The 27519-nt window shown below is 44.3% G+C and overlaps 1 protein-coding gene across 1 annotated transcript in view; it reads right to left on the bottom strand.

The window, feature by feature from the left end:
* Window positions 1–25950, bottom strand: part of TMOD2 (tropomodulin 2) — a 56259-nt gene extending 30309 nt beyond the window's left edge. Inside the window, exons 1-5 of the mRNA XM_055537968.1 lie at window positions 25792–25950; window positions 9229–9423; window positions 7587–7743; window positions 3993–4115; window positions 1203–1289 (exon numbers count right to left, since the gene is read on the bottom strand). Of these exons, the coding sequence (XP_055393943.1) occupies window positions 1203–1289; window positions 3993–4115; window positions 7587–7743; window positions 9229–9354 (493 nt within the window). The 5' untranslated portion in view covers window positions 9355–9423; window positions 25792–25950. The remainder of the gene's footprint in view (window positions 1–1202; window positions 1290–3992; window positions 4116–7586; window positions 7744–9228; window positions 9424–25791) is intronic.
* Between the last annotated feature and the right edge of the window lie 1569 nt (window positions 25951–27519).

Consider the following 27519-nt stretch of genomic DNA (forward strand, 5'->3'; position numbering starts at 1 on the left):
TGAGTAAGTGAGAGAGGCTAATGAAGGGTATATTTCTCCAGAAAATGGTGACAAAGAAGAGAGTGGTCTGGAATGTTCTGTGGCAAATCCACACCAGTGTGTCTTTCATGCTTTCTGGGGGAAGTAGGTACTCAAATTCTAATGACAAACATCCATTATTGAGACAAAGAGGCACTCGAATAGAGAAGGAAATTTATCTAAAATACTACAGGAAATCAACTCTGAATATTCTTTGGAAGGACTGATGCTGAAGCTGAAGCTCCAATACTTTGACCACCTGATACGAAGAGCTGACTCACTGGAAAAGACCCTGATGCGGGGAAAGATTGAGGGCAAGAAGAAAAGAGGGCAATGGAGGATGAAATGACTGGATGACATTGCCGACTCAATGGACATGAGTTTGAGCAAACTCTGGAAGACAGGGAAGCCTGGCATGCTGCAGTCCAAGGAGCTGCAAAGAGTCAGACACGATTTGGCCACTGAACAACAACAACAATCACAAACATCCATAATTAAGACAAAAACACGTTTCTCGAATAGAGAAGGAAAACGTAGCTAAAATACTATAGCTAATTAAAGCATTATTATGACATAAAACTCTCCTTTCTGTGCTAAGCAAACCTTTTTATCTGTCATTTCCTCCTTTGACTGAACCTATCAGGAGAGAATTTGCCTGCAATGCAGAAGATCATGGTTCGATTCCTGGGTTGGGAAGATCCCCTGCAGAAGGGATAGGCTACCCACTCCAGTGTTCTTGGGTTTCCCTTCTGGCTCAGCTGGTAAAGAATCCGCCTGCAATGTGAGAGACCTGGGTTCGATCCCTGGGTTGGGAAGATTCCCTGGAGAAGGGAAAGGCTACCTACTCTAGTATTCTGGCCTAGAGAATTCCATGGACTATATAGTTCATGGGGTTGCAAAGAGTCAGACATGACTGAGTGACTTTCACTTTCACCAGGAGTGTGTTCTGGGCAACACACACTGATCGGTACTAGTCACACTGCCAGACAGGGCTCCCAGTGCTGGCCACTTACTCTGATCTGATTACTCACAGCCCAGTGATCCTTGGTGAACTGACAAAATCCACCTTCAAAGCCTAAAAGAATTCCAGACTCCCCAGGGGCCCAGTCAACAAGCCTCTCTCCTATCAGCAACACCCAGAGGCTCCCAGGTTTCATAAAACCACAGATTTCACATCAACTTACTTCTCACAGGCCCTTTGCCGCCTTTCGTGTTGGTTGTTTCTTCATCAAACTTGGGATTGTTGAGCAAATTGTGTACTCCAAGAACAGCTGAAAAACAAAAATAATCTGTGAATAAAACTTAAGTTTGAGACATCTTGTTAAGATGCCCACATTGTTAATTTTCCCTTTGCAGAACAATTCTTCATACCATAAAGATAAGTCTCTTGACCTCACTTGCCTTGCACAGTGTGTGACACATGTATAGTATTAAATAAGCTTTTTTTTTAATCCCTCCTCCTAAGATCACTAGCATTCTTCACGTCTTTCTACATCTATATATGTGGAGTCGTGTAGGATCTGAGGGACAACGGGCTAGTGAAAATGAAATCAGCAAATGAAAATCTGCTTAGATCTCCTAGTTAAGTAGATTCATCCCTATGTTTTCTCATCTGTAAAATTTAAACGTGGGGCTGAGTCTAATGATATTTTAAGCTCTAAAATTATATAGACTATAGTATGTAGTTTTTCTGGAGACAAAGGGCTGAAAGATCATGGTCCTCTTTCAGTGTAAGCCTCCCCTTTGCTTTCATCTCTCAGTACCGAAAAGAGTGGTTCTTTTCTCTTCTAGAGCATCCCTGGGTGGGAAATAAGAGATGTCAGCAATAAAAGGTCCGGTAAGTAGGAAGAGATTTTGAGTCTCCTGTACTACAAAGAACGAGCACCAGGGGGCAGTACAGTATGCAGGAGACAGCACCGGCCATAACTGAACACGGAGCAGGCACTAACTGCCACTGCCCACCCAGCTTTCCCTTCCTTAATGAACTCCAGGTGAGAAATTCCAGGAGGCCTACTGGGGAAGGATCCCAGAATAATCTGCCAATGGTGGCAGGGGCCCACCTCTGAGCTCCTCATCCGCTGTATACTATACTCTAGAAGGACTGCCCATATAGCCAACAAAGGGTAAATGTTCAGAGCCAGCGAGTGTAGGGGTTTAGAGGAGCAGTCAGGAGCAGTCAGCCTGAGTTTAAATCCTGACTCTGTTACGTACTGTCTGTATGGCTTGAGAAGTCATTAAACACCGCTGAGCCTCAGTTTCCCCATCTGTAAAACGGATAATCATTACACTTTACCTATTACAAGGGTTAAATGACTTCCTATGTGTTACGCACTGTTCTAAGTGCTTTACAAATTCTTGTTAAATAAATAAGAATTTGTCACTGTGTTTTTGGCCTTGTCTAGGGAGAATAAACACAGGACACTGAGACCATCCAACAAGCATATCTTGCTTTGGCCCCATATTCACTACGCAATTTATGATTATTTCACTCCCCTTGTCAAGTTTTAATTTTAGAATAAGGCAGAGTTGGTTCTCCTGGGAGGAAGGAGATTATTATTACTCATGTCTTCCAATGGAATAACGATGTGAAAATTCTTGCCAAAGCTGTGGACTGTTTTTCAAAGCACCTCTATCCTGTGGGGACCCAATGACCCTAATAATGCAAATTTCCATCCAATTAGCACACAAATACGCGGGTACATGCATGGAATCTTTTTCAAAGGAAATACAAGAAACGGGAGGAAGCTTATATAATTCATTACATATTATTTTGTACTATTTGGGTTTTTTCTTTAAAAAAAAAAACAAAACAACTTTTTACTTTATATTGGAGTATAGCCTATTAACCAGAGAAGGCAATGGCACCCCACTCCAGTACTCTTGCCTGGAAAATCCCATGGACAGAGGAGCCTGGTAGGCTGCAGTCCATGGGGTCTCGAAGAGTCAGACACAACTGAGCGAGTTCACTTTCACTTTTCACTTTCATGCATTGGAGAAGGAAATGGCAACCCACTCCAGTGTTCTTGCCTGGAGAATCCCAGGGACAGGGGAGCCTGGTGGGCTGCCGTCTATGGGGTCGCACAGAGTCGGACACGACTGAAGCGACTGAGCAGCAGCAGCGGCGCGGCGGCAGCTTAGCCAAGTAACTATGTTGTGACAGTTTCAGGTGCACAGCAGAGTGACTCAGCCACACATACACATGTATCCATTCCCCCCCACACTCCTCTCCCATTCAGACTGCCACATAACACCCTGTGCTATACAGTAGGTCCTTGTTGATTATCCATTTTAAATACAGCAATGTGTACATTTGATCCCCAATTCCCTAACTATCCCTTCCCTGGGTTTTTTCTATCTGTATGTATAACCAATTCACAGTTCACATATAATAATAATTATTATTATACTGTTGCTATTGTTAAGAAAACTAGAAAAAATGAGCAGACTGGGCTGAATATGGATGTAACTTTATTGGGGAAATATAACAGTAAAATGGGTTCTGCTCTATGGTTAGGTTAATATAACTAAGTGGGATTCAAAAACAGTGACTGTGGGAAAGAACAAGAAATTTTGTGATGGAAATGGAAATTTTGTGATTATAAAATGCCAAATGTGAAGCTCTTTTGAAGGCATAAGGGCTGTTATTTTATTGTTTAAATTCTCAACACTCCTTCATATTTCTTCTCTTTGACTTCTCACCGTAACTCTTGGATTTTGTAGGATAGGCGTTACTGTGGGTACTTTTCAACTGAAATATGATTTTACATTTTATAGCTGAGATACAGTGAAATATTTGCTCAGAGAGCTTAGGTGACCTGCATCCAGCCTCTCAGCTGCCTAATGGCTGAAGTCAACTTGATACCATAGTAACAATCAACAGTTACACAGGGGCTCGGAGGCTGCTTCCAGGGGGTCAGGGCATGTCTGGAGGTCATAGAGCTAGACAGAAAAGCTTCCCAGAACTGAGGACTAACCTGCAAGGTCATAGAGTTCAGTGTCGGAGGCGCTGGCCAAAGCTTCTTCCAGTTCTGGGTCCAGGGTCACCTTTTCTTCTTTATGAGTTTCTATGGGCTTTTCTTTGGGGATAAAGACTCTCCCTTTAAATCAGAAGAAAAACAAAAACATTGTGTGCTGGTGCCTTGTTCTAGGGGAAGTGAACTAACCAGAGAATGTACAGCTCTGGTCATTAAGAGCTGAAGCATTAAACCAATGCAGGTCTAACCAGGATTAGTGGGTTAGTGACATTGGCATCATCTCAGAAATTAAGGAATCCTGGTTAGACATGCTCCTGGGTCACTGGTGGTCTTCCTGGGGCCCTGTACACACCTCACTCTGATCCTTCCACTCTTTCTGGAAAACTCGTTCTCTGCTCCTTTAACCCAATCATGTGGCTTCTCCTAAGCTCCCCTGAGCAGCTGTCCACCCCGTCTGGACCCCTATTTATTACTCTGACTGCTCCTGGATGCCTAACCCCCTAAGAACCATCTGCAGATTAATCTGGATCAGGAGTTAATTCACCATAGCTGCTTCCCAGACCTCTGCTCCGAGAACAGAAGATGACAGCTTTCCTCTTGTTATTCTCTCACTACCCTAATACTGCAAGTTAATTGGCCTTTTATTGAAGAGTTGACATTACAATTTATTTTTTCCTTCACCATTAGTCTAACAATAACCACGCTGCCATAGAAACAGCTCCATGTTTCTACTGCAAACCTTGGTTATTTGCCCAATTTGTCACTGCCCAACCTTACTTTCTTAATAAAATGACACCATCAGTGGTTCACGGGGCATTGGATGCACATGGTTCAGAGCTGCCATGATGCTGCATAGGGAAGGCAGCAGCCAAGGAGCTGGGACTCCTGCTTCCGTGGCCCCAGCACAGAAGCTCAGAGATGGCATTCATTCCAATCCATGTTGTCCAGTGCCTGCCCCATGCCAGTTTCTGTGCCAGGATGCAAGAGAGACACAGTCCCACTGTGGATCTCAGATTCAGGTGACACACACACAAAACTGGAAGTAAACAAAAGGATGAATGCTGTCACAGTGCTATGGGAGCAACAGAAGGATGTCATGATAGAAGGAGTGTGTTTTAGACAGAGAGGTCAGGGAAAGCTGGAGGCCCTGACATTTAAGCTGGGACTCTCAGCAGGTAAAAAAACGGGGAGGCAGGTGAGAGAGAAGAAGACCTTGGGGTGGGAAAAGAACTTGGCAGGTTTGGGGAATGGAGTGAGGACAGTGGGGCTGAGCTTAGTGAGGGGAGGGGAGATGCAGTCAGAGAGGTGGGCCAGGTGAGCTCTCCATGACTCTGAGCACCGTGGCAATGGTTTGAGACAGTAAGCAGGGAATGACATGATCGGATCTGTGTTTTAAAAAGACAATGGATGCCACGAGGTTATCAGTGATTCCAGTTGTATTTTGGGGACCAAGTCACTGTAACAGCTGAGGAACCTGGATAGGGGATTGGTAGCCACTTTTCCTCCAAAGGGGAGCTCAGGGTGGGGAGCTAGGGAGGAGGATTTTCCTGTCTTAGTTCAGAGCTCACTCCTTGCTGAAGGAACATCCTCTTACTCCTCAGGCCCCTCCAGGTCTATCAGAATGTTTCTCACTAGACGACATGCTCCCTGAGGGCAGGGCAGGGTCTGCCCTGTGGTCCCAGCAGGGCTCTGAGGCCAGGAGGTGGCTGGTAGGTGCTAGAGGAACAGATGATTAAGTGCACTGGCCTCTAGTGGAAGCATCTAACAAACAGAGGCAGACCCGGGCAGACACCTGCAACTGGGACAGGCCCTGGTCAGGAGGAACACGCCAGTGCTTGGTGCTGCTTTACACTTCTGAAGCTGCTTCTTTAGGGCTTACATTTTTTTTTTTTTTAATGAAACGAATTTGAATACCATTACACTCTAAGTATTCAGTTTATTTTGGGCTTCTCAGGTGGTGCTAGTGGTAGAGAACCCACCTGCCAATGCAGGAGACTTAAGAGATGCGGGTTCGATCCCTGGGTGGGGAAGATCCCCTGGAGGAGGGCATGGCAACGCACTCTGGTATCCTTGCCTGGTGAATTCTATGGACAGAGGAGCCTAGTGGGCTACTGTCTATAGGGTTGCAAAGAGTTGGACACGACTGAAGCAATTTAGCACAGCACAGCACATTCAGTTAATTAGCCTATGGGTTCCTTTTTCTGCCCCCTTACTCAAGCAGATTATTACTTTTTGTGGCTAAGCAGTTTTTTTTTTTTTTTTTTTTTATAAATTATGGTTACCTGTGTGGGTTTCAGAAGCCAGATTCACACTTTTCTAATGACAATATTCTCTCTTTTGAACTGGCAGCTTCTTTTGTTGTTCTTGCTGTTCAGATCGTTAATTTCTCTGCACATTAGTCTGTATTTTTTAAAATTTTATTGAAGTATAATCAATTTACAATATTATATCAGTTTTAGGTATACAACAGAGTGATTCAATATTTTATAAATTATATTTAAAATTATCACAAAAGAATGTTTATATTTCCCTGTGCTATACAATACATCCTTGTTACTTACTTACTTTATACATAGTAGTTTGTGTTTCTTAATCCCGTACCTCATCTCATCCTTCCCTTCCTTTCTTTCCCTTCTGGTAACGACTAGTCTGTTCTCTATTTGTAGCCTACGTCTTCTGCCATGGTTCTTTTTTTTTTTTTTAATTAATAGGCTTTATTTTTTGGAGCAGCTTTAGATTGGCCTTGGAAAGTACAGACAGTTCCCAAGTCTGCCCTGCCTCTAACTCACAACCTCCCCTCTAATGACAGCCCACAGCACGGTGTGTACTTGTTACAACGGCTGAACCTACACTGGCATCACTGTCACCCAAAATCCACAGTTTATATTAGTGTTCACTCTTTTTTTTAAAAAATTGGGGTATAGTGGCTTTATAACATTGTACAACAAAGTGAATTAGCTATATGTATACATATATGTATCTCCTTCCTCTTTGCCCTTCCTCCAACCTGTCCCTCATCCTACCCATCTAAGTCACCACAGAGCGGCGAGCTAAGCTCCCTGTACTATGCAGCACGTTCCCACTGGCTATCTCTTTACACGTGGCAGTGCACATATGTCAATCCCAATATTCCAATTCATCCCACCTCCCTCCTGGGCCATGCCCACATGTCTATTCTCTATGTCCGTCTCTATTCCTGCCCTGCACATAGGTTCATTTGTCCCTGTTTTCTATATATGTATTAATATATGATACTTGTTTTTCTCTTTCTGACTTACTTCACTCCACCTAAATATCCATCAACAGATGAATAGATAAAGAAGATGTGGACTATATACAATGGAATATTACTCAGCCATAAAAAGGAACACAATTGGGTCATTTGTAGAGACATGGAGGGCTCACCCTTGGTGGTGTACGGTCTGTGGGTCTGGACATGTGTACACACACATATGTCCACCAGCCACGATGCTTTTTAATCCTACTGAATCCAGTTCAGGCTTAGTTGCCACTGTCAGGCCAGTTCCCTCACCTGACCCTCCACAACAACACATTGGGGTACTTATGTTGTCAGACTCCACCTGTGGTCCTCACCTTTCTTTTCTCCAGTGAAGGGCACAAAGTCTTCTCTGTCTTTCTGCTCCAAAGCCTCCTTCTCCAGGTACATAAGGAGGTGCTCGCGGTCAAACGGGCCCGTGGCTGCTTTCTGTGTCTGGTCTTTCTGTCGAAATCCAGCTGGCAGCAGTGCACTCTGATGAGACAGAGGAATGAGCAGGAAAGGGGGTGTCTGATATGTTTTCCCTCCCTGACCTCTGCTGTGTAGGGGGAACTTGGGCAGAGCACACCTCGCAGAGATGAGGGTTGGAGCTCTGGCATATCTTTGAGGCCCTATTCACTCTAACATTCTGTGTTGACGACAGGTGTTCCCAAAGAGCTCAGGCAGAACTCAGGTGGCTGAAACAGCCTCAGACTGCTGCAGCTGCATGCATGGTGGCAAAAGGCCAGCCACCCTTCACAGCCTCTTTCCTTGCAGATCCCACTTAGGTCTGTCCAGCTGTGCTCCCAGGCATGCATATGGAAGAGCCAATATGGCCACCCTCTCTCTCTTTTTTTTTTTTTAATTTTAAAAAGCTTTTTTTGGCTGTGTTGGGTCTTCATTGCCTTGTGGGCTTCTCTAGGTGTGGCACTCGGGCTTAGTTCTTCTGAGTCATGTGGGATCTTAAGTTTCCCATCCAGGGATGGAATTCTTGCATTGGAAGGTGGATTCTCAACCACTAGACCACCAGGGAAGTCCCCACACTCATTTCTAATCTCTCCTGGGAAACATCCAAGCTGGTAAGTGAACATTATGATAGCTATTGATATCTGCTTGATTAAACGTAGAGGTATTTCTTTTAAGTTTAAAAAGCAAAAAAAGATACTTGTATTTTTTTTAAGTAAAAACAATATCCAAATTATCTGGCATTATAGAATATCATACAAATATTTTAATGGATGTTTTTATTTATAGTAAAATCACTATTTTAGATGTCCCTGCCTCTAAGTTTGAGATAATACTAGCAGGGCTGAAGAAAGTGCTTGATAAACAAACATTATAACAAGCTATTTACCTTTGTAAGAGCTCATAAAAACATGAGATGCTCCATTTAAATTTATTTGATATTACAGTTACAGTTATTCTAATATACCCATTATTGTGAGATCACCAAGATTTTAACTTGTTTATATATATTAAAGAAATGAGATATTAAAAATATCTGCTTTGGGGGCTACAGATTTGGTTTAAATACCATCTCTGACATTTACCAGGTTACCAGTATGGGATCTATGTAAATTACTTTTCCTGGTCTTTCCCCTTATTTATGAAATGGGAATAATATAATTTAAGTCAAGGACATCTGGGCCCAGCAGAATACATGACTCAGAAGAAACTTGGTCATGTTTCTTTCCTCTTTTCTTTTTCCATAAGTCAGTCTAGTCCTTCTTGGAGTCAATGGAAAATATTTTCTGGTATTTACATTAAACTGGTTTTTGAGAAATGTAATTGCCATATCAAATATGTGGCTACTGAGGTTCTCCATGGTTTATAAAAAAAGTAAGTGATTCAGAACCAATTACGGAAGAACACAGAATCTGCATTTGGAGCTCAGGGATTCCTATACTATTGTTTAAGGACATGCTATATCATTCATCCCACCTTATCACTAACCACCTGCTTCAGTTCCAGGTCACTAACCTCAGGATCTAGGTCATCAAGAACATTTTCCAACTGTTTCAGTTCCTCTTCTGAGAGTTTGCCAAGAAGCTCATCTTCATCAATGTTCTTGTATTTCTCCAGCTCTTTTTGAAAAGGGAGTGCCATGGTTTCTTATATGCCTTTCTCATGGGCCACGGACATTGAACTGTGCCAGCTTCCTAAGACTTCAGAATACTAATAAGAAGAAAGAAAGACTGTTACCTCCTTTTGATAAATAGGACTTATTAGCAGGAGACAGAGCTATGCTATCTGCCCATGGAGTCTTTCCACTGGACGAAATAGTCAACAAAATAAGTAGTATTATCTTCATCGCAGCCTGTCTGCTTACAAACTATTTTCATGCATATTATCTCCCTTATTTAGATGTTTACAATGACGTGGAAAGGAAGCCTGGAGAGGTATAGATATCACATTTTACAGATTAATATTCTGAGGCCAAGTGAAACATGAGGCAAGGGGGCAGGGCACAACTTTTAAAAGAATGACATAGCCATAGGACATGACAAAAATTGGTTAGAACCAACAAGGTCCAAGGTGGCAGAAGATGTGACTTCCAGTAAACATTGAGCCTTATTATATGCTCACTGTAACACATTAGCATCTAAATGACACACCCACAGGAGCCAGGACAGTTCTGAGGTCAACCAGCAAAGGCCAAAAAGTGGGCAGTGGCCCATTTCCTGGAAATCTCCACCCTTTTCCCCAAACAGCTGGAATACTCCTCTCCCTTATTCAGTTTCAGCTTAAGTTCAGTCGCTCAGTCGTGTCTGACTCTTTGTGATCCCATGGACTGCAGCATGCCAGGCTTCTCTGTTCTTCACAATGTCCCGGAGTTTGATCAAGCTCATGTCCTTGAGTCAGTGATGCCATCCAACCATCTCATCCTCTGTCATCCTCTTCTCCTTCCGCCTTCAATCTTTCCCAGTGTCAGGGTCTTTTTCAAATGAGTCAGCTCTTTGCATCAGGAGGCCAAAGGATTGGAGTTTCAGCTTCAACATCAGTCCTTCCAATGAATATTCAGGACTGATCTCCTTTAGGATGAACTGGTTGGATCTCCTTGCAGTCCAAGGGGCTCTGAAGAGTCTTCTCCAGCACCACAGTTCAAAGGCATCAATTCTTCAGCGCTCAGCTTTCTTTATAGTCCAACTCTCACATCCATTCATGACTAAGGGAAAAACCATAGCTTTGACTAGATGGACCTTTGTTGGCAAAGTAATATCTCTGCTTTTGAATATGCTCTCTAGGTTGGTCATAACTTTTCTTCCAAGGAGCGTCTTCTAATTTCATGGCTGTAGTCACCATCTGCAGTGATTTTGGAGCCCAAATAAATAAAGTCTGTAACAGTTTCCATTGCTTACCCATCTATTTGCCATGAAGTAATGGGACCAGATGCCATGGTCTTCATTTTCTGAATGTTGAGTTTTAAGCCAATTTTTTCACTCTCCTCTTTCACTTTCATCAAGAGGCTCTTTAGTTCCTCTTTGCTTTCTGCCATAAGGGTGGTATCATCTGCATATCTGAGGTTATTGATATTTCTCCTGGCAATCTTGATTCCAGCTTGTGTTTCTTCCAGTCCAGCGTTTCTCATGATGTATTCTGCATATAAGTTAAATAAGCAGGGTGACAATGTACAGCCTTGATATACGCCTTTTCCTATTTGAAACCAATCTGTTGTTCCATGTCCAGTTCTAACTGTTGCTTCTTTACCTGCATACAGATTTCTCAGGAGGCAGGTCAGGTGGTTTGGTATTCCCATCTCTTTAAGAATTTTCCACAGTTTGTTGTGATCCACACAGTCAAAGGCTTTGGTGTAGTCAATTTAGCAGAAGTAGATGTTTTTCTGGAACTCCCTTGCTTTTTGATGATCTAGTGGATGTTGGCAATTTGATCTCTGGCTCCTCTGCCTTTTTGAAATCTAGCCTGAACATCTGGAATTTCACAGTTCATGAAATTTCACAGTTGAAGCCTGGCTTGAAAAATTTTGAGCATCACTTTGCTAGCATGTGAGATGAGTGCAGTTGTGCGGTAGTTTGAGGATTCTTTGGCATTGCCTTTCTTTGGGACTGGAATGAAAACTGACCTTTTCCAGTCCTGTGGCCACTGCTGAGTTTTCCAAATTTGCTGGCATATTGAGTGCAGCACTTGCACAGCATCATCTTTGAGGATTTGAAATAGCTCAACTGGAATTCCATCACCTCCACTGGCTTTGTTCATAAAGATGCTTCCTAAGGCCCACTTGCCCCCTCCCCCTCATTAGCCTATGAAATTACCTATTGCTATAAAAACTGACAACCCCATACCCTGGTGCTGCTCTAGCCTCAGGGATGGCCCACACTCTGCGAAGTGTGTTTCTAAATAAATATACTTCATACCTATAACTTTGGAGAAGGCAATGGCACCCCACTCCAGTACTCCTGCCTGGAAAATCCCATGGACAGAGGAGCCTGGTAGGCTGCAGTCCATGGGGTCGCTAAGAGTCGGACACGACTGAGCAATTTAGCAGCAACAGCAGCAGCAACCTATAACTTTGTCTCTTACTGAATTCATTCTGTAATGAGACATCAAGAACCCAAGCTTCATTAAGTCCTGAGACCAGGTGTGTGCTCTCAGTTAAAAGATTGCAGGTTCAAACCCCAATCAGACTTGCATGGTTTACGCAAGCAACTGAGCGCCTTGCTTGAGGTCTCAGAGCTGGGATGTGCCAGGCCTGCGGAGTTCCTGTGGAGTAAATGCCTTCCCACCAGATTACTCTGCCTCCTTCAGCTTTCCACAGAGAACAACAATGAAAAACAATGCACTAATTGTAAGGCGTTGTAAGGAGCAGACTTGGGTCTTTTCAGAGGGAGAGTGATGTGAAGAATACAAAATGGGGCTCATTCAGGAAAGAGAGTTTGAACCATCCGTGTGAGAAAGCTTTGTCAAGAAACTCCCCTGCAAGTACACTAAGACAGAGTCTAAAATTCTGGCTACTCTCTCCACTCTTCTCCCTTCTTTTCTTCTTTCTCCACCTCCCATTCTCTTTCTAGTCTCATTTTCTTTTTGTTTCTAAAGCCATTCTCCCCAATTCTTTGTGCATGCTAAGTCACTCCAGTCATGTTCGATTCTTTGCGATCCCCTGGACCGTAGCCCACCAGGCTCCTCTGTCCATGGGATTCTCCAGGGAAGAATACTGGAGTGTGTTGCCATGTCCTCCTCCAGGGGATCTTCTCAACCCAGGGAATGAACCCACATCTCTTATATCTCCTGCATTGGCAAGCAAGTTCTTTGCCACCTGGTGCCACCTGGGAAGCTGTAATTCTTTGTACCCCTAGACTATTCTTTTTTCAACTTTCTCTTTTTATACTACCTCCCTCCTAAACTTCCATTCAAAATGAAAATTTTCTCCAATCCCTTCTTTCTGGCAGAGGGACTTTACCAATCTCCTCTAGAAAGATAATACTGCATTCAGGAAATAGCAATGTGCTTAACTGACTGTGTTTCTCTTTTGGCAGTATTAATATCAAGCAGATATTTCAAGGCAATAAATACTTGCGTAAACCTACTGTTTGCCAGGCATTGTTCTAAAAAACAGGAATACACAGATAAATAAGATATGACCCCTTCCCCAAGGGGATCACAGCTCAGTGATATATACGTATGTGTGTGTGTGTGTGTGTATACATATATATGTACATATGTATAGGATGTCTTCCTTATACATCTTGCCAAAGAACCAGGGCTTTATTCTGTTCCAGATGGGGAGTTACTATACATTTTTCAAGAGATATATAACCTTTGATATATAGGCTGCAAAGCATGTTACAGCCACTGTAGCCAGCCCAACGGTGCACCCTGAGGGGACTCAGGATAGGAAAGAACAGAATACTGGCCCTAGATAAGGTACATATCAAAGGAATGATTTCAGTGAGCCCAGTCTTTCACAGCTCCCCACACATAAAAAAGTGCTAAATTCATTAACTTGAGATGTTTGGTTTTCATTAATTAATAGTAATCTTTTGATGGTCTGATTCCTTGGTTTTTGTAGCAAAAAACCCTATATATATGGGTCCCTATGGGTTCCTAGCATACCCTGGAGAAGGCAATGGCACCCCACTCCAGTATTCTTGCCTGGAAACTCCCATGGGCGGAGGAGCCTGGTAGGCTGCAGTCCATGGGGTTGCTAAGGGTTGGACACGACTGAGCGACTTCACTTTCACTTTTCACTTTCATGCATTGGAGAAGGAAATGGCAACCCACTCCAGTGTTCTTGCCTGGAGAATCCCAGGGACGGGGGAGCCTGGTGGGCTGCCATCTATGGGGTCGCACAGAATCAGACACAACTGAAGTGACTTAGCAGCAGTAGCAGCAGCAGCATACCTCTCAGAGTTATCTGAGAGACTTCTGACCAGGTTTGAGTCCTCAGAAAGTCCACTGAATAAAACACAATTCTCAGCTTTGAGGCTGTGCATTTTTTTTTCAGCTGACAAGTGTTATAACAGAAGTCATGAACACAGTAGGATGGGGTGGGGGAGTTGAGTGGAAACTGTGAAAAAAGTTGTGTTCGAGTCTTGAAGGAAAAGGTCATAAGGTGGATGGTGTATGCAGGGAAAGGCAACAGCATAAACAAAGGTACAGGATAAGGAGGGACTTTCCTGGTGGTTCAGTGCTTAAGACCTTGCACTTCGACTGCCAGGGACTCTGGTTCGATAGCTGGTTGGGAAACAAAGATCCCATATTGCAAGGTGTGGCCAAAAAAACAAAAACAACAAAGACAAAAAAGAAAGTACATGATGCTTGGTGAGTGGCTGGTGTGGCTAGAGGGGAGGAGCAGAGGGGAGAGGAAACAAGAAAAGAGGAGGTGGGGATGCCTGTGAAGGGCCTTCCGATACATCTTGCCAAAATCTGGGCTTTATTCTGTTCCAGACGGGGAGTCACTACACATTTTTCAAGTAGAAGAGTTGGTCTGAGAAGACTTGTTTTCAATAAGGTAATTCAAATGGTAAGAATGAAAACCAGGTTGTTATAGAAAGAGATTGGATGTGGGTGGGCCACTTAAGAGCTATTGGAATATTGTTCCTCTCTCCTTATTTCTACTGTTTACCATGTACCAGTTTCTGGTTTTCTATTTTGGTGTCTTTTCCATATCCAACGTAACTCTCTTTCCCTTCCATCTGCCTCCCTTCTTTTAAACTTCTGTTTTGGTGTCTTTTCCATATCCAATGTAACTCTCTTTCCCTTCCATCAGCCTCTCTTCTTTTAAACTTCTTTTAAACATCAGCCTCCCTTCTTTTAAACTTCAATATTCCAGTAAAAAAAACAAAACCAAAACAAACCAGAAAAACTCTATCCTACTAAAGTCAGAGAAACCAACTGGACTGTATACACTGTTTTCTGGTCCCAACTACCACTAATTTATTATGTGAGTCTGGACAAGAATCTCAGCCTGCCACGCTCTTAGCTATCAAATGAAATGGTTGAACTACCCTATGGAATAGATTCTAAGACACACGGTTTCTCACTTTAACACTTGGAAATTGAGGACTGTCCCACAACTGATGGTCCTACAATTACTCGTGACCTAGCAATGGTCAAGAAGTCACATCTGCCATGCCTATATATACATAAATATGAAAAGCAACAGCTTCGAAACTAGCAAAAGGGGTGTCAGGGATTTGCAAAATGTCCCAGGGACTTTTTAAAAGAGTGAAACACTCTTTTAAAACTTATCATAAGGTTTAAGAGCCAACATCAAAGGCTTTTAGATTTTTTACAGGTTTTTAAAATTTAATTTAAATAATTTACCATTTATTTAAAATTTTAAAAATTACCACTCTTCATGGCATGAAGGAGATACTGTGTGGAAAAGACCAGTGATTCAGAAAGTTGGAATCTGAACATGAAGAAGCTTTAGGACTATTAACCAATTCATTTCCATTTTCCCTTTTTATGTATGCACAGAGGTGATACATGATTTTTTTTTAAACTATGCGTATTCGTAGACACTTTATTTGTAATAGCCAAAACCGTAAACAACCTGAATGATCATTAGTAGGTGAGTAGATCAACAAATTGTGGTAATCCACCTAATGGAATTGAGAAGTAGAATATTTCCTGCCATATCAGTAAACAAAGGCTCTCACAGTCATCAGTGATTGCAACCACTATCAATGCTGAGCCCTGAAGGAAGTCAGGAAGGAAAGAATACCTGCCGTCTAGCAGCCATCAGACCACAGTCATGCTCTACAGTAAGCCTTGAGGAAAGTCAGGATGTGAAAACACAGGATACTGGCCCCAGAGAGGTGAGGTATATATCAAAGGAATGATTTCAGTGAGCCCAGACTCCTGCATCTTCCCTACATAGAAAATCGCTAAGTTCCTTAATTTGAGATATCCGGTTTCCCTTTAATTAACAATAATCTTTTGATGTTCAGATTACTTGTCCTTTGTTGCAAAACTTCTATATAATCTGTCACCCCCATTTGCCTCTTCAAAGCGGTCTCTCAGGATTACTTGAGAGGCTGTCTCCCAGGCTTGACATCCTAAAAATTCCCGCTGAATATAACATAACTCTCAACTTTTAGATTGTGGATATTTTTTAAGTCAACAGAATCTACTCAGAAATAAAAAGTAATGAACTATTGATACACACAACAACACGGATAAATCTCAAAACAATTATACTGAATGAAAGAAGCCACACCAAAAAGAATGTATGTGGCATGGTTCCATTTGTCTAAAATTCTAGAAAATGTAAACTGATCTATATGACAGCAAGCATATCAGTAGTTGCTTAGGGATGGAAGAGAGGTAAGGAGGGGAAGAGGAGTAGGAAGGGGCAAGAGGAAATTTGGTGGGTTTCTCATAACGGCTTCACAGGTGTATGCATTTGTCAAAACTCATCAAACTTTTGTTCAAATATGTGCAATTTGTTGAATGTCAATTCAAAAAACTATGTGTAAATCTAAAACAGCTCTTCAATAAAGTAAAAAATACATTTTTAAGAAGGGTCACTTTCTTTTTGGTAATGCTGTGTGCCTTTCAGGATCTTAGTTCCCTGGCCAGGGACTGAACCCAGGCCCCGACAGTTAAAGAATCAAGTCCTAACCACTGGACCACCAGGGAATTCCCAAGAAGGGTCACATTTTAATTGGTAGCACAGGCACTTCCCTAGCAGTCCAGTGGTTAAGACTTCATGTTTCCAATGCAGGGCGTGCAGGTTTGATCCCTGATGGGGGGGTGGGGTGGAGGGAAAAAGATCCCACATGCTGTGTGATGCAGACAAATGATGAAAAAAATTAAAGACAGTAATTGGCAGAATTTTTCTTCACAGTGCTATGTAAAATATTGGTATATTTTATGACTCAGGTATCTTAGATAAGATTCTATTTGTAGTTCTGGTCCAGAATTCTACAAGTATACCCCAACTTCTTATCTTCCCCTGAAACAGACTAGTTCTGGTTTTCTTGATCATACCATTAATTTACCAATCATGAGTAAGTGTTCGTGTGCGTGCTTAGTTGTTCAGTCGTGTCGGACTCTTTGTGACCCTAGAGACTTTGTGACCCTACAGTCTGCCAGGTTCCTCTGTCAATGGGATTCTCCAGGCAAGAATACTGGAGTGGGTTGCCATTTCCTCCTTTAGGGGATCTTCCCTACCCAGGGATTGAAACCGCATCTCCTGCACTGGCAGGCAGATTCTTTACCACTGAGCCACTTGGGAAGCTGAATCTACCACTCACTTCCAAAATTCTGATCAGCTGAATTTCCTCCCTTTCCACCCTTGTCTCACTGGTTACCACTTCCACTGGATTCTTCCTGCATGATACTTTTCACATCATCCTTTTCTGTCAGTCTTGTTTTAGATCTTTGTTCCTTTGGACTTGGAGTACCCTCATTGCATTTTTAAAGGATTCTATTCTTCCCTCTAAGCCATCAGAGTACTATAGTTAGATCATCTTTCTTCACACTGCAAACAAGCCACTTCCCTGATTAAGGACTCACAATGGCTCCCTTTTGTCTACAGAATGAAATTTACACAACCTAGCATCCCAAGCTCCCACTATTTGGCTTTGATCTGCACTTTGCATTTTCTGTCTTCATAACTTTCCTGAGGGAGCCCTCCAACCCAGCCAAAATGGTTTATTCACTCTCTGTGGTAGGCAGAATAATGGTGCCCTAAAGATGCCCACATGCTAATCCCCAGAATCTGGGATGTTACTTTACATGGCAAAAAGGACTGGGTGTGATTAAATCAAGGATCGTAAACTAGGGAGACTATCCTGGATTATCTGGGTGGGCCCACTGTAATCACAAAGGCTCTTAAAATATGGGACAGGAAGGTAGAAGAGTCAGAGAATGAGATGTGATGACAGAAGCAGAGGGACAGAGTGATGCAATTGCTGGCTTTGAAGATACAGGAAGGGGCCAAGAGCCAAGAAATGTGTGCGGCCTCTAGAAGCTGGAAAAGGTCTGGGAATGAATTCTCCCCAGAGCCTTCAGAAAGAAATGCAGCCTTGCTGACAGGCTGATCTTAACCCAGTGAAATCTGCTTTGGACTTCCCACCTCCTAAGCAATGCCATAATAAATTTGTGCTGTTTTAGGCGCCTGCATTTGTGACAGCAGCAATCAGAAACTAATATACTCCCTTATTCATGGACTTCCATTTTCCCAGATAATTTTTCTGGACACTCGTTTGCCCCTTCCCTCTCCATTCACTCCCGGCACTGCTCTGTGCCCCAGGAAGGTGATGTATTTACACAGCATCATCAGGCTTCCTTGCTCTCTGACTTGTTTGGCCAACAGGAGGCACCAGCAGGAAACTGGAGGGAGGCTGGTGCAGAGGGCAACACGGCCCACTAGCAAGCCTTCCCTGTAGGGCTCCCCCCCCTCCGCCCCCGTCTTGCTGACTTGAGGCCTGGGGGTGATGAAGGGTCCCTGTGTGGCTGGTGCCAGATTTCCGCCTTGTTAGACTCCTTACACCCTCCCTACAACTCTGTAAATAGGATCCTTATTTAAATTCCCTCAAATTACTCAGTTGAGTGTGTCCTCTGTTTCTTGTTGGGACCTTGGCTGATACTGTAATGTCACTTGGAATGCTGTTCTCTGCTCTCACGGCCAATCCATGAGCTCTGCTTTGGAGACCTGGCTCAGGTCCCAGCTCTGCGGACCACAGAATGTCAGGGCTGAGTGAGGCCTGAAAGGTCATCCAGTCCAGCAACATAGATGGTTTTTCTCCTACTTCTCTGACCACTTCTTCTTGATCTCCTTTGGCAATTCTTCCTCTGCCTTAACTACTGCCATGTTACAAGATCCCGTCTTACCATTTCTTTTCTTACACTGCACATTCCCCCTGGGAGAAACTCGTCCCCTCCAAAATTCTCATTATAATCCACATCCTGAGGACCCTCAAATCTTTGATTAAGACTTTGTTCCTTGAGGACTAGATCCATGTATTCCTGCTGCTGAACCAACATCTCCACTTCACTGAATCAGGCATCTCAAATGGTAGAAGTACTTGCATCATCTTTCCTGCCAAATAGCTTTTCCTCCTCTGGAATTTCCAATTTCAGAAATTTGGCCAAGGAAGCAGGGGACCATCCTTGACATCTCCTCTTCCTTGTCTCCTCCTCATTCATCAATCCAGTCCTTAAACCTAAACATGTTGAGGATCCATCTGCTTCACTCATCTGCACTTCCACATCCAGTCTCAGTCCATTTTGATCAATTCTTCATACAAATGGCCAAAGTGATCTTTTTAAACAATTCTGCCCTAGTTACTTAAAATCTTCCTGTGGCTTCCCTTTGCCTTCAGGATAAGGTTCAGACCCACAGTCTGACCTCTGTCATCTTCATCAGCCTCATCCTGCACTGCACCCCCAGCTTCCCCTGGCTCCAGCCTCCTGGACTGCTTCCAACTCCTGGATCACGCCTTATGTTGTTTCCTCTGCTCAGAGCACTCTTACCCCTTCTTCCTCTGGCTGACTGCTAGCCAGCTCAGCTCATCTTCCAGTCTCAATGTAAGCTTCACTCAGTTTGGTGCTCTGTAATAACCTAGAGGGGTGGGATGAGGGGGCGAGTGGGAGGGAGGCTCATCAGGGAGGCGAGGGATACACGTATACATATAGCTGATTCTCATTGTTGTACAGCAGAAACTAACATGACACTGTAAAGCAATTATACTCCAATTAAAAAATAAATATGAATGTAAGTTTCAATTCCTCGAAGTTGCCTTGTTTGTAACCCAGGCAGGTCTGAGTCATTCCCCACCCCAAGCCACACCCCTTGTTCAGAGCTCTTCTTGACTTTATTACAACTGCTTGTTTTATCTCTTTTTTGCTAAGCTCTGTGAGGGTGGGGACCGTATCTGTTTTAGTCACTGTTATGGTCCTGGCTCCCAGCACAGGTCTTGACCCAGGATAGGCATCCAACAAATATCAAATGAAGGAAATGAGCTCAGAAAGGTGAAGTGACCTGTTGGTTCAAAACTCATCCCACCATATCCACAGCCTCCACTTTCTGTCATGGAACTTTCTGAGGCCACTTAAGCACAGAACAGTTGCTCTGTTCCCTAAATTCAACTACACTGCCAAACCCTAGAGGACAGGGATGATGTCATGATTCTTCTATTCCTAGGCCTCTTGTAGATTCATTCAACAAATATCTACTGACAGCCCACCTTTTTTCACTGCTGGGACAAGAGTAGTGAGCAAAACAGATGATACCTCATACTGGACCAGAGCTGAGCTTACAGTTTGGCAGTAGGAGAGACATTAATTAGGTAGTTACAATAACATGTTAATACTATGTAACAGTCCCTGTTAAAACAAACTGCATATGTTGCACTAGTGCCTCAGTAGGGTATGAAAGCCACAGGAGAAAAATAAAAATAATGCACCCTCCTGAAGCACAACTTTGAAGATTTGGGGGAAAGCTGGTTTTATTTTTAATAACAAATATAGATGTATGTGGACATATTATTCACACAGCTTTTAAAGTCAAATCACAGATTTCTGGCTCAAGGATGGCCTGCTTTAGCCCCTACTCAGGGCCCCGAGTGTTCACACTTGCCCTCTCCTCCTATTAGTGATGCTGCAGTGGATAGCTTCCAACATCACTGCAGTCTCACCTCTGGCAGATTGCTTGTCCCATGGCGAGCTCTCAACATGCAGCAAGAGACTAATGGGCACACTGGAGCGAAGCAAGTGCCAAGCAGCGCTTTCAGGAGTCCAGGTGCACATGCATACCAAGAAGGTTAGAAAACGAAAACAGGAGCAAGGACTGGAGCTGAAGAAGGACGACTTGGGCCCTTCAATAACTCTCCCTATGAGAGACATGAACCCTGAAAAGGAGAGCAAGGAGTGTGGCTTTCTTTACTTCTTCTCCCACTACCTTACTTGTATATGTATTTCAAACTGGCATGAAAGAGGAAAACCAGGTACAACACAAAGTGCCCAAACTTTGGCCTCACCTCCACACAGACTTGGAATCAAACCCAAATTCAGCCCTATTTAATAAGCCTGCTCCAAACCAAAGACCCATTTTTACAGAAGAGTAACAAAAAACACTTGTAAAACCTAGTGAAAAGTTTTTTAAATGGGTAAAACTGCCATGAATTGCTTAGGAGTACATATGTATCTGGGAAAGCTACAAAGGACAACACATGGAAAGGACAGACATCTCAGAAGGAGGGGCGGGGGATCTGATGGGGAAAGGACGACCTGACCTTCCACCTCACTGATGATGATTTCATCCCAAGAGGGGAGGTCAGTATGTGAGAAGTTATTATTCTTTATTATGTATCTTCAATATTTTATAATAATCTTTAAACAATGAGTGAACCAGTTTACACAAGACAGCCAAATCTACATTTTCTAAAACTAATAAATTAGAAAAAAAATCAGCTTAGCAATATATCCTCCAACAAAACAAATCAGGAATTTTTAAATTGGAGTATAATTGCTTTACAATTTGTGTCCATTTCTGTTGAACAACAAAATGAATCAGCTACATGTATACATATATCCCCTTCTTCACCCCCCCAATCCTACCCCCCTAGGTCACCACAGAGCAAGGAGCTGAGCTGCCTGTGTTATAAAGTAGCTCCCCACTAGGTATCAAAACAGGAAGTAATCCTACATATTTAATTTGTTTCTAGCTGCAGGCAAATACAAAGATGTGTACAAAACACATAGCCTATGTTTTGGAATCTAGCTATTTCAAGATGGCTCTTTCGAGTCTGTTTTTTTTTTTTAAGTAACCAAGTGGCTCCTGCCATATCCTCAAAAATCTGTGCAGGAGATGCAGGACAGAGAATGGGGTGTGATAAGGAGGAATTTCAGGCAAAAAATATGAGAAAGCAATTGGAAGGGGCAAGCTGAATAGAGAATGAGGAATAGATCTTACCAGAATGAAAAGATCTCACAACACAAACGTGGCCATAGCTTAACCTGCTCAAAACAGTCTCCTTTTAAAACAGTGTGCCCACCAGTAACCACTCCCTCCAGGTTCAGAAGAGAACAGAAGACAAAAAGCATAGGCCTTGGAGTCAACTAGCCCTGGATCTGATGGTTACAATCCATGTGCGAGTGACAGCCTCTCCGAGCCTCTGTCTCATCCTCGGTGAAACAGGCAGAGCAGTACTTATCTCAGAGGGTGGAGGTGATGTTTAATGTGGTGATGTATGTACCAGGAACAGCTGCTAACACATGCGAGCCCTCAGTCAAAGCCATTTCTCTTTTGTCCTTGGGTGCAGCCTTCTACGTGGGCTATTTGTTCCCTCCATTATCCTTGTCAGGATCTGTTGAACGTGGAGAGGCAGCACCCTATAGGAACCCTGGGTCAGCGCTGCCAGGTGTAGTGAGCTGCCATGGGGAGGCTGGCCAAAGTATGAGATAGGTTTCCACCTGGGCAGGAAGTTGCCAAGAAGCTTCCTGGCAGGGGCAGAAGGGCTCTAACATGGAAAATCTCACTGTCTGCTCAGACCGCCACCTGGTTTCTAATTCTCCTGGCAGGTCCTACTCCCTGTCACTGCCCTATCCTTTGTCTGGCTCTATTCTCTGCTTTCTAAGGAGTTCCTGTTTATGGACTTCCGTGTACCTCCTTGCCTTCCACTTGGGTGTCTGGGTCTCCAGCTGTCTATTGGTTCTAGCTATGTCCCCTCATCTTGGCTTTGGGAAGTTATGGGCTTCTCACCTCCTGACTGGCACCAAGGGTTCCCTACTGTTTGTTGACAAAAGCTGGCTTCTGTCTGCTTATGAATCTTGGACTCAACTATCTTCTCTCCCTCTCTGGCATCTGTCTGCCAGTTTGATTTTGAGCAAAGCTTTGTTAAGGGTTACAGGTGCTATGTGCCCTTTGACTCATGACTGCCTATCAAGATGATATGCAACATATTTAATAACTGGTGTGAAATGGGCATTGGCCATCAGAATGGATGTCGGCTATAAACAAGAGGGGTGGCTGACCCTGCATATATTGGCTGAACAGCATCCCAGCTCCCTAGACTCCAGACCCCTCCCTCTGCTCTGACAAGAGGCCTCCTGGTTCTTTCACTGGACTGAAACCTCAGATTTCCTCCTTACTCCTCATATCCTGGCTTGCTGCAGCTGGTCTTGTGCCTTGTGTCATGAGCTCCTATTACCCACAGTCCTAGGGCTGACCTTCTCATTCCCTCTCTATTCAGATATCACCAGGGAAACCCAGGAATACAGATGATACACAGGAAAGAGATGGGCTAGCCTTGGTGCCAAACCAGGGGGGCAAAACATAAAAGCATATGAGTGTGTCTGTGTGTAGGAAAATATCCTTGAGCAAAAGATTCAGTATAAAATTAAAGTGTTATATCTTAAGAATTGGTTTCTTAAAATATAATCTTAATCTGTTTTCTTAGTCTGGTAATAGGAAATCTCTTCTGCACTTGCCTTCTATGAGCTCCTTTGATCCACTTATAGTCTATAAGGAAACATTTGGTTGTATGTGATTCACAAATAAAGCGAACAAGAGGAAATCCTTGAACTTCTGTCAGAAAGCTGGGTCTGTTTTTCCTCCAATGTTCCCTAATTCAAAATAAAAAGAACCAGCACCTAGAACTTCCTGCTATAGAGGCACAGTTCTTGAACTCAGAGAGAAAAGGGACAGCGCTTTCAGGATGGTTTGTGGGGAGGGCTAGAAATTCTAAGGTATGGGAATTTCAGAATTTGAGGTTGGAAGTAGGGGATGGGGTGTCTTAAGAATAAATGATTGATAGTAGTTAAGACAAAGCAAGAAAGAGAACTTCCCCTGACCCCGCTCACTCCTCCAACAGGACTGAAGTCTTGAGTGAGCGCAGTGTGACACAGACTCACTGAGCTCCCTGTAGGTTCACTGCAGGCGTCCACACTGTCCCCCGCAATCCTTTCCCTTTGTTTGCTTATCTATTTGATCGATCACCCCAATTTTTAATTTAAAAAGTTCAAATCTACAGAAAAGGTAAAAGAACAGAACACCCATATACCATTCTCTTTGATTCACTGTCAGCATTTTGCTACATTCTCCAGCTTCCTCCCCAACCCTTTACTCCCCCTACCCTGAACCAGCTGAAAGTTGCAGATGTCATGCCGTTTTGCCTCTAATGCCTACATCTCAAAAGAAAATGACAGTGTCCGACATGACCACCGTACCATCGCTGCACCTAAGGAAGTGAAAAGTAATCCCATGATATTTATCTAATATGTAGTCCATAGTCAAATCTCTCCAATTGTCTCCAACTAATCAATCATAGCTTTTTTCTCTTCTTCTGATTTAGGATCCAAAGTTCATACATCCCAATTTATTGTTAAGTCAGTTGAATATTTTAATCTACAATACCCTGGACCCACCATCTTTTTGGCAGGAACATTACACAGGTGAAGTTATGACCACCTCATTGCATAACCCAACCGGAGACTCATGGTATGTGTTGGTATGCTTGATCATTCAGCTGAGGTGATGACTTTCTCATCTCTCTATTGTAAGGACACATTTTCCCTAGGTACTATGTGGCAAGATACTTTGATATAATGTCAAAATCCTCTTCCCTAACAACCTCTGGCTCAAAGGTTTTGTCATCTGTGGATGAATCCTTGCCTGAATCAGTTACATTAGAGTTGCAGAGCACTGGTTTTCTGATTCTCTCATTTCTTCTATTGTGTATTTATTATTCAAACAATGACCCATCAGTACCCATCCTCTCTATCCTCAGTGTCTGAACTCTCTGGTTACTTTCTCTGCGGTTCCTCCCCTTCTCCTTGCTCACCACCTCTGGGGGCTCCTGCCTAGCCCTGGGGAGCCATTTACATCTCCCTTTACCTCTCATCAGTTCACCTTCAGCCAATTAAAAACAAACACAGAAAATCCACAGCATGTTGTTGTCTACATATTTATAGTAATTCACAAAAATTAAAACAGTTGTAATGCATATTTATTGGATTAGGCTGCAGAGAGTAGAGAAAACCAGTTCTATTTTTGAAAAAAATCAAGTTGCCTAAACCCTGAAAAATCTTTTTTCCTCACTAGGTAAAACCTCCTCTTCTGTCAGTGTCAGGCTTTCTATAATGGTGTTGAACAGACGCACCCTCCTCTCCTTAGTTTCTTGATAGGAGACCCTTGGAAGAACAGAGGTTTAGAAATCATTTAGGCGGAATACCCGGTTTTACGTGGAGAAAGAGGTTAACAGAGGTGAAGAGACTTGCCCAGCTCCTTAATGGCAGAGCTAGGGAAATGGGTTTTTATGATACCTGCTCCGACCTTCTTTTCATTCCCTTCCCAAGGACCTGGTGATCCCGATGTTTAATAGGCAAGAGGAAGCCCATAGCATTCACAGCCTTCGTTGCTAATTCGCATTTTGCCTGCATCACCTTCCCATCTTTGAATACTTCAAAAATTCCCATTAGGAGCCATTATTGTCATTGTTATTATTAAAAACCAATTTTCACTCCTGCAGGTCAACCAGGAAAATTTAGGAAGACTCAAGGGAGCACATGCTAACATTACTTAAACCAGAAAAAAAAAAAAAAAGAGTCTCACGACCTGCATCAGGCCGCTCTCAGAACGCTGCTTTCTCGGAGGCTGAAACACCCTGCGGGTGACAGTTCCAGCCGGAGTCCACCCTTCCCCGCCGCCCGATCTAACGCTGCAGTGACAGGCATTAGGCTCCAGGAGCTTGTCAAACGTTCACAGGAGAGAAGTGGGGAACAAAGCCCAGCGTGGAAACACCCGGCCCCGCAGCTCAGGGAGGACAGAGACCGCGCCCTCCCTGCGGCGGCCGGGGGATGCAGAGACTGCGGAGCCGCAGTGCAGCGCGTGGGACCCACACCCGCTGGGCGCCTCCCTCCCGCGCAGCCCTCCACCGCGCTTTCCTCCGCGCCGCGGGCCGAGCCGAGGAGGCCAGAAGAGGTGCCGGCTCCGCGCGCCCTCCCGGCTGAGCGCCAACCCCGCAGAGCATCCTCCCGCGGGCAGGGAGGGTGCGGCCGCCCCGCGCTGCTGGCCTGGGGGCTGCAGACGGCACCTCTCCCGGGGGGGCCCCCACCCACCCCCGGCGCGCTCACCCGTGCGTGCGCCCATCCCGGAGCGGGCGGTGCGGGCAGTCAGTCCGTCTACCCCGAAGTAGCGGGGCCGGCGAGCAGGGCGGCGCCGTGGCCCGGGAGAGCGCGGCGATCAACAGGCGGCTCCCGGCCGGGCGCGGCGCCGGGGCGCGCGGCTGCCTCGGAGCAGGCTGGGAAGCGTAGTTCGGAGCGGCGAGAGGCGGCCGCGCGGAGGCTGGACCCCCTGTCCCTGGCTGTCACCCCGGGCTTCCCCACCCTCTGCTGCAGGTGTTCTCGCCCGGAATCTGAGTCCCGACCCTGTAAGCGCTGTGCGGGCGAACAGGACCTCAGCCTTGGGACCAGGCTGTAACGGGCTCTCTTGAGAAGCCCGGGGTTACGGATAGGTTGGGTGGCAAAGGCTCTCCAAGCTCGTGAGGAGCAGCTGGGTGAGTGAGCACCGTTACTTCGAAGCCGTGAGAACACCGGCTTAGACACAGATGAGGCCTGTCCTGGGTTTTACTGGCTTTACGCCGGCCTCAGGCGGAGCGTGGGGAGTAGTGGTTGGGGCACATGCCTGGGCGTAGGGAGATGGGGTGTGGCGAGGCTGATCTAAAGTTTGTGGGTGAGGATGTTCGCCAGCCCACGCACACGCGGTGGCTTCACTGAGAGCCTCAGCATCCTCATGTGTAAAGTATAGACTTAAAGCTTGAAGGTAAGTTGTGAGGACCAAATGCATTTTAGGTGCGTATGTGAAAGCCCTGTGGTCAGGCCCTTAGCACATACTCAATAACGTTCCTCAGGAGTTACAGGGAGACCCGGGCATACTTCCGATCTTGAAAGCCCTGTGTATAATGCTAAGCTAAAGATAGTTGGCCTCGTTGGTCGGGATAAATAAATGTTAAAGCCCACCGAGTTCGCTGTTGTCAGCTATTTAGCCGGCTCACTTCACCCAGAATATGTACTGTGATGTGTCCTCTATGCCAGGTTCTTGGGAGCTACAGACAGAGAAAATACTGTCTGGTCTGTGAAGCATGGAAGCGGGGGGTGGGGGCGGGGGGGTGGTGCGACCTAGGACAAAGATTGAAATTATGAAAATACATGGCATAATAAGGTTACCTTCCAAAAGCATTTTCTACCACATGTGACATCTTTCCTTTTTGAACTCTTGCTGCATACTTTCAATGCAATATTTCACATTATGGTGGGATTTGCATTTTCCAGATGTGGTGGAAGGAAAATGAACCAAAGGGATGGATGCAGCATTGCTGGCATAATCTCTGAAACAGGCAAAGAGTGAATGGATGTAAATCAGCATCATAATCTGGCAATGACCTGTGCAGTGGTCATGTGACCCCCCCCCCCCAAAAAAAATGCTGCAGAGAAAATTCCATGTTTGAAAATAGTAGCATCACTTTGCCTTTGTGGAAGTACATTCCTATCCATGTTCTCATTTGACTTTTCCAACAACGCTGTGAGATGCAGGGTGAGGATTTTCTTCAGTCAGAGTTTCAAGAGGCACAGAGAGGTGATATGAGTTATTCAAGGCCATCCAGCTGGTCACTAAGCCTTCCTCTCCTTCTGTCCTGGCCTTCTCTGAAGAGGCACTCTCAGTGCTGTCTTTCATTTGTACATTTCAAAACAGGGCCATGTTTTCCCCAGGAAGAGGGCTGAATCAGAAAATAAAGTTAATTCTTAAAGGCTCTTGGAACTATAAGCTAGAACAATGGCATCCGGTAGCTGCTGACCGAGAGA

This window comes from Bubalus kerabau, chromosome 10 (assembly GCF_029407905.1).
Source record: "Bubalus kerabau isolate K-KA32 ecotype Philippines breed swamp buffalo chromosome 10, PCC_UOA_SB_1v2, whole genome shotgun sequence".
Lineage (NCBI taxonomy): Eukaryota > Metazoa > Chordata > Mammalia > Artiodactyla > Bovidae > Bubalus > Bubalus kerabau.